General features: G+C 44.5%; 1 protein-coding gene across 1 annotated transcript; it reads left to right on the top strand.

The window, feature by feature from the left end:
* LOC109226368 (RNA-directed DNA polymerase homolog) lies at nucleotides 4,135–4,548 on the top strand (the record flags this gene model as incomplete). Its single annotated transcript, XM_019391148.1, has 1 exon — nucleotides 4,135–4,548. A coding segment is annotated over exon 1 (414 nt), but the record flags the coding sequence as incomplete, so codon positions are not given.

Here is a 7,530-nt window from a genome sequence, read left to right as displayed (position 1 = left end):
GGAATTTGATATTTCAAAGTGGGATTTGATGGGTCATTTGGGCTCGAATTTGGGAGTTTTTGATATGTATAGACTCGTGGCGAGATAAGAATCCGATGATGTTAAATTTTCTTATTTTCGAGATGTGGGCCCGGGGCTCGGGTTTTGCAAATTTCGTGAATTTCGATATTTTTCGAGTCTTTTCGATTGGGTTATGTTCCCTTAGCCTATTGTAACGTATTCGTTGTGGTTTTGATCAGATTCGACGCGCGAGGAGGCTGATTTGAGAGGCAAGGGCATAGCGAGCTAGGATTTTGGCCGGCTCGAGGTGAGTAATGATAGTAAATGATATCCTGAGGGTTTGAAACCCCGGATTTGCACAACATAGTGCTGTATTGAGGTGAAACGGGCGCTTAATGGCGAGCGCGGGGTTGTTTACTGCTGGGGATTGTGACATGGTCCGTCCTGATTAATATTTGTACCGCGTATTTGACTGAAATGTATTTGTTATCAACATGATTTGGGCCTATTGCCATATTTTGGGCTTCATGCCGACTACTTGAATCCTTCATGGATTTTTATCACTGTTTCCTCACTATTTTGATATACTACTTGAACTCAGTCCTGTTGATTATACTGTTTTACAAGCTCAGCTGCTTTAATTGAACTTTGAGACTTAAATGATATTTCCACTGTTGTTTGGGCTGAGCACTACTATTTTATTGATGCCTGGGGGGCTTATGATGTTTACTGGACTGAGTGACGCCGAGGGCCATATGTGAGGAGGCTTTCGGCCTCGAGTGTGATGTGAGGAGGCTTTCAGGCCTCGAGTGTGATGTGAGGAGGCTTTCAGGCCTCGAGTGTGATGTGAGGATGCTTTCAGGCCTTATGTGTGATGTGAGAAGGCTTTCAGGCCTTATGTTGATATAGCGCTTGGGCCGTAAGGGGCCCTTCCGAAGTCTGCACACCCACAGTGAGCGCGGGTACCCATATGATCTGAGAGTGAGCCCGAGGGGCTGATATTATGCTGAGTGACTGATACTGAGCCCGAGGGGCTGATACTGTTCTGAGCGATTGATACTGGGCCCGAGGGGAAGATTTCTACTCATTATTTACTTGTTATTTTATCTGATTTACCTGTTTTTTTAAAAGGAGATTTCATTTGACTTTTACTGTTTTATTGCTTTAAATGATTTGCTGCCTGATATAAAATTACCTTGTGCACTTATGTGTTTTCATGCCTTCGGTTATTATTTATTATTATTACTCACTGGGTCGGAGTACTCACATTACTCCTTGCACCATGCGTGCAGATTCAGGCATAGCAGAGTCCGCACCTGAGCACTGATTCCTTCCAGACCAGGCAGCGAGTTAGAGTTACGAGGTAGCTGTTGACGTCCGCAGCCCCTTGTCTTCCCTATTTTATGTCTTTTGAGTTCCTTCAGACTATTGTATCAGATATTTTATTTCGTAGACTCATTACAAACTCTGTTGTAGCTCATGACTTGTGACTCCCCGGTTTGGGCTGTGTCGGGATGATTTTCCCTTGTTATTATCGCTGATTCCGCATTATTGACTATATTAAGCATGTGTTAGAATTGGTAATATTAATTAATTGCTTTGAAAGAGATGTCGCGTTGTTCTGACCGGCCTTGTCTTCACGAGAGGCCCCATCACGACCGGGTTTGGGGATTTGGGTTGTGACAAGTTGGTATCAGAGCCTAGGTTACTAGGTCTCACGAGTCATGAGCTGGTTTAGTAGAGTCTCGCGGATCGGTAGGGAGTCGTCTGTACTTATCCTCGAGAGGCTACAGAACCTTTAGGAAAATTCCACATTCTTGAAATTCTTGTCATGCGAACTTGTTGATCCGAATACTAAACTTCTCTTTATTCTATTCTCTCACAGATGGTGAGGACACGAGCTACCGGACTTGGCGGACGACCACCAGTGCCACCTACTGAGACCACCAGAGGCCGTGGACGCGGTCGTGGTCGTGGCAGAGGTAGAGTAGCGAGGGCAGCATCTGTTGATCCACTAGCTGCCCCAGCTCCGGATCAGGCTCCAGCAGTTCCAGCTCAGGCACCGGCTGTGCCCATAGTGATTCCTGGCCTTCAGGAGACATTAGCTCAGATTTTGACAGTTTGCACTGGCTTGGCTCAGGTAGTTTCAGCCACCACAACAGCAGCAGCTACTTCACAGGCCGGGGGAGGCAATCAGACCCCCGCTGCTCGTACACCTGAGCCGGTAGTGCAGGGATTACAGACTCCAGAGGCACCTCCAACTCAGCCAGTTGCACCAGTACAGGAGTTCAGGGTTCTAGCTATGCCCGAGGACGAGCAGCATCGTCTCGAGAGGTTTTGTAGACTCCAACCTCCGTTATTCAGTGGTGCTGAGGGCGAGGATGCCCAGGGTTTTCTCGACAGATGTCAGCGGATGCTCTGTACAGCAGGGATTCTTGGGTCCAGTGGTGTGGCTTTTACTACTTTTCAGTTTACTAATGCTGCCTTCACCTGGTGGGAGGCGTATGAGAGGCGTAGGCCGACCGGTGCAGCACCTTTGACTTCGCAGGAGTTCTCCACTCTCTTCTTGGAGAAGTATGTACCGTAGTCCCGCAGAGAGGAGCTGCCAGACAGTTTGAGTGGCTACGACAGGGAGATATGATAGTGTCTCAGTATAAGATGAGATTTTCAGAGTTGGCTCGTCATGCAGTTTGGCTGGTTCCGACTGATCGTGAGCGTATCCGGAGGTTTGTTGATGGTCTTAACTACCATCTCCGTGTTCTTATGACTAGAGAGAGAGTACTGGGTGCTACATTCGAGGAGGTGGTTGATATAGCCCGAGAGATTGAGGCGGTTCGCCGTCAGGATCGAGAGGAGAGGGAGGCCAAGAGGCCTCGAGGTTCTGGTAGTTATAGTGGCGCTCCTTCGAGGGGCCAGTTCCAGCAGGGATGGGGTCGTTCTTTCAGGCCCGCTCAGTCGGCTCGTCCCGAGTATCGTGGTGCATCTTCAGGTCGTGGTTATCATGGTTCTCAGCAGAGTCAGCCTTCACTCAGTGCTCTTCCAGCACAGAGTTTATCTCGTGCCCCGTCTGCTCAGGGTTCTTCTAGGCCGAGTGCGTCAGCTAGTCACTCCGGCGCGAGGGGTTCCCTTCAGTCCCATTCTCCAGTACCTGGGAGTTGCTATGAGTGTGGAGAGTTTGGGCATATGTGGAGGCAGTGTCCTCGTCGTGCTGCTAGCTCATCTCAGCAGAGGGGTCAGCCCTCATCTTCTGGTCTAGTTTCTTCAGCACCTGCCCCGCCAGCTAGGGGTGAGGGTCAGGCAGCCAGGGGTTGCCCCAGGGGTGGAGGTCGATCGGGCGGTGGTCAGGCCTGCTTTTATGCTCTTTAGGGCAGGACAGTTGCCGTCATTACAGGTATAATTTCAGTCTGCCACAGAGATGCCTCACTCTTATTTGATCCCGGTTCCACCTATTCTTATGTGTCCTCATATTTTGCTCATCATTTGGGTACGTCCCGAGGGTGCCTTGTGTTACCTGTTCATGTATCTACCCCAGTGGGCGATACTATTGTTGTAGACCATGTGTATCGGTCGTGTTTGGTGACTATTGGGGGTCTGGAGACCCGAGTTGATCTACTGCTATTGAGCATGGTGGATTTTGATGTTATTTTGGGCATGGACTCGCTATCTCCGTGTCATGCTATTCTAGACTGTCATGTTAAGACAGTCACCTTGGCTATACCGGGTGTTCCGAGGATCGAGTGGCATGGTGTGACTGACTATGTTCCTAGCAGGGTGATTTCATTCCTAAAGGCCCAACGTATGGTGGGGAAGGGTTGTCTTTCATATTTGGCGTTTGTGAGGGATGTTGGAGCCGAGACTCCTAGCATTGATTCCGTCCCAGTTGTAAGGGAGTTTCCCGATGTGTTTCCTGCAGACCTGCCGGGCATGCCACCGGACAGGGATATTGATTTTGGTATTGACCTGGTGCCGGGAACTCAGCCCATTTCCATTCCGCCATATCATATGGCACCAGCAGAGTTGAAAGAATTAAAGGATCAGCTTCAGGAACTCCTAGATAAGGGGTTCATTCAGCCTAGTGTGTCACTGTGGGGTGCACCGGTTCTGTTTGTGAAGAAGAAAGATGGCACCATGAGAATGTGCATTGACTACAGGCAATTGAACAAAGTAACAGTGAAGAACAAGTATCCTTTGCCTCGCATTGATGATTTATTTGACCAGCTTCAGGGAGCGAGGGTGTTCTCCAAGATTGATCTCCGTTCGGGCTATCACCAGTTAAAGATCAGGGATTCAAATATTATTAAGACTGCTTTCAGGACTAGATATGGGCACTATGAGTTTCTTGTTATGTCTTTTGGACTGACTAATACCCCAGCAGCGTTCATGCATTTGATGAACAGTGTATTTCGGCCTTATCTGGATTCGTTCGTTATTGTTTTTATTGATGATATCCTGGTGTACTCGCGTAGTCAAGAGGAGCACGCGCAGCATTTGCGAGTTGTATTGCAGAGACTGAGGGAGGAGAAGCTTTATGCAAAGTTCTCTAAGTGTGAGTTTTGGCTCAGTTCGATGGCTTTCTTGGGGCACGTGGTGTCCAGCGAGGGTATTCAGGTCGACCCGAAGAAGATAGAGGCGGTGCAGAGTTGGCCTAGACCGACCTCAACCATAGAGATTCGTAGTTTCCTTGGTTTGGCAGGGTATTATCGCCGATTTGTTCAGGGATTTTCCTCTATTGCATCGCCCTTGACCAAGTTGACTCAGCAGGGGGCTCCATTTGTATGGTCGGACTAGTGCGAGGAGAGCTTTCAGAAGCTCAAGACTGCTTTGACCTCAGCTCCAGTATTGGTTTTGCCATCAGCTTCAGGTTCTTATACCGTATATTGTGATGCTTCGAGAGTTGGGATTGGATGTGTATTGATGCAGGAGGGTAGAGTTATTGCTTATGCTTCTCATCAGTTGAAGCCCCACGAGAAGAACTACCCTGTACATGATTTGGAGTTGGCTGCTATAGTTCATGCTTTGAAGATTTGGAGGCACTACTTGTATGGCGTATCATGTGAGGTATTCACCGATCATCGTAGTCTTCAGCATTTGTTCAAACAAAAGGATCTTAATTTGAGGCAGCGGAGGTGGCTAGAGTTACTTAAGGATTTTATGATATTACCATTCTGTATCACCCGGGGAAGGCCAATGTAGTGGCCGATGCTTTGAGCCGAAAGACAGTTAGTATGGGGAGTTTGGCGTACATTCCAGTTGGGGAGAGGCCCTTTGCAGTTGATATTCAGGCCTTGGCCAATCGGTTGGTGAGACTAGATATTTCGGAGCCTAGTCGGGTGTTGGCTTGTGTGGTTTCTCGGTCTTCCTTATATGATCGCATCAGAGAGCGCTAGTATGATGATCCGCATTTGCTTGTCCTTAAGGACAGGGTCCAGCATGATGATGCCAGATGTCACACCTCCTTTTTTACTACTACACCCCGTGAAGGGTATAATAAAGGAGTTTTTCCAATTAAAGGACAATCGAAACGGGATTCATTTTATTAAGAGATTCAGAGTCGCCACTTGGGAGATTTATGGTGTCCCAAGTCACCGGTTTGAATCCCGAATCGAGGAAAAGGTTTGACTCTGTTTAACAGTCGCGAACCAGAAATCCGAGTAAGGAATTCTGTTAACCCGGGAGAAGGTGTTAGGCATTCCCGGATTCTGTGGTTCTAGCACGGTCGCTCAATTGTCATATCTGGCTTAATTATCTGATTTTATACAATTATGAACCTATGTGAAAATTTTAAATTTTTTAACCGCTTTTATTCATATTTTTTAATGAGGATTGCAACGTCATTAAAACACGTCTCGAACCACGTCACATAAATGCACCCGTAATTTTTGACATATTTTAACTTCGTTGGGATTTGGATTTGGGTCACATAAATGTGCACCCGAGTTTAAGAAGGTAAATTTATTAAACACGCGACTAAAATAACTACGCATTAGGGCTTTGCGAGGGCCATGGAATTTGCTAAATGGCATGCCTCGAGTTCTAAGGATCAATTCAAAATTAAAACGAGGGCCATGCAATTATCATTTTTGTTTGAAATGGCGCACCTCGAGTTCCAATGTAAAGGTTTCTATACTAATCATGAGGGCCACAACTATTTATAATCTAAATATGGCTCAACTATATTCCTTGAGTTAAAGTTAGACCCTATTTTAAGCAAATGAACCCAGTTTGAATTAACCCAACGGAGGAGCATCGGCCTTGGATAGGAAAGGCCCAACATGCACCCTTGCTAAAGAGATTTCATGATCAATTTCAGCGCAAGCTAATTTGTAAACAGTTTACATCACATCCACCGAATTCCAAGTAAAGACAAATGCAATAAAATGAAGAATACGTCATTGCTTTTGTTAATCAACAAAATTTGCTCAAATAGTGACAGACTATCTATTCAATTTAAGAAACTAACTATACATGGCTACTAAGATAAAATTGACTCAATCATCAGTTGAATATCAAAGTATTTACCAAACCATGCCAAATAAAGCATCACACATGTATGAGATCAAAATGAAATAATATTGTATAATTAAATTTGTGTAAAGCACAAAAAATGTGATGAACACAACTTAGTATGAATCCGAGCTATGCCTTGAATATAGGATTAACGTAAATGCTGTTTCAATGCAAGCATGGAATTTATCTTCTCATTTTTTTCATGCTGAAATTCAAAGAAAACAAACAGTAGATTTAAATCAAGTAACTACCATAATGGAACAGTTAGCAACAAAAACTTATTCTGGACAATTATATATATATTTAAAGAAAACAAACATCATCATCATTTATCCAAATCTCACACCAGAAATTACATATGAATTAAAAAGGGCAAAAGCAGTAGAGGAGGGATTAAGAATGCACCTCAATATGACATTTTCTTCAATTTATAATGAAACTTCCGTCTTTACACTTAAAAATTGCTGACACAATAGCAATTGAAAATTCGAACAAGGGACCATGACCGGGACTTGGCAACTCGGCAAAATCGAACGAACTTGATTGACCTTGCAACACTCGGCAAACTCCGCTTTCTTGTTTTTTTTTTTGGATTTAACTTATTTGGATCTTCTCCAAAAATGAAGAAGACGATCACAGGGGGCCGGGGATATTGTACCAGCGGCGGATCTGATTTTTTTTTTGTGTGTGTATATGGTGTAGGTACTATTATATAGGGGTAGGGATTAGGGTTATATTTTATGTATTTTGCCAATTAGTCCCTAGGCTTTTTGTGTTAAGTCCTTAGGGTCTTTTTATTTATTTTTTGTCCTAAAGAAGAGTCTAGAAGGGTCCCTAGACTACACAAGACCTTTTAAAATAAGATAGAAATACTACACCATGTCAAAACTAATCCTAATTAATTAAACTAAACATGAAACTATTTTTTGTATTTTCGAAATTATATAAAGATAAAAATAGGGTACTATTTTTTGCATTTTTTCAAATTTATGACAAATACATAAACTAAAATATTTTTTTTTG

Source organism: Nicotiana attenuata, chromosome 5 (assembly GCF_001879085.1).
Source record: "Nicotiana attenuata strain UT chromosome 5, NIATTr2, whole genome shotgun sequence".
NCBI classification, from domain to species: Eukaryota; Viridiplantae; Streptophyta; class Magnoliopsida; order Solanales; family Solanaceae; genus Nicotiana; species Nicotiana attenuata.
The sequence above is the reverse complement of the archived record's forward strand: the minus strand, read 5'-3'. Positions and strand labels throughout refer to the sequence as shown.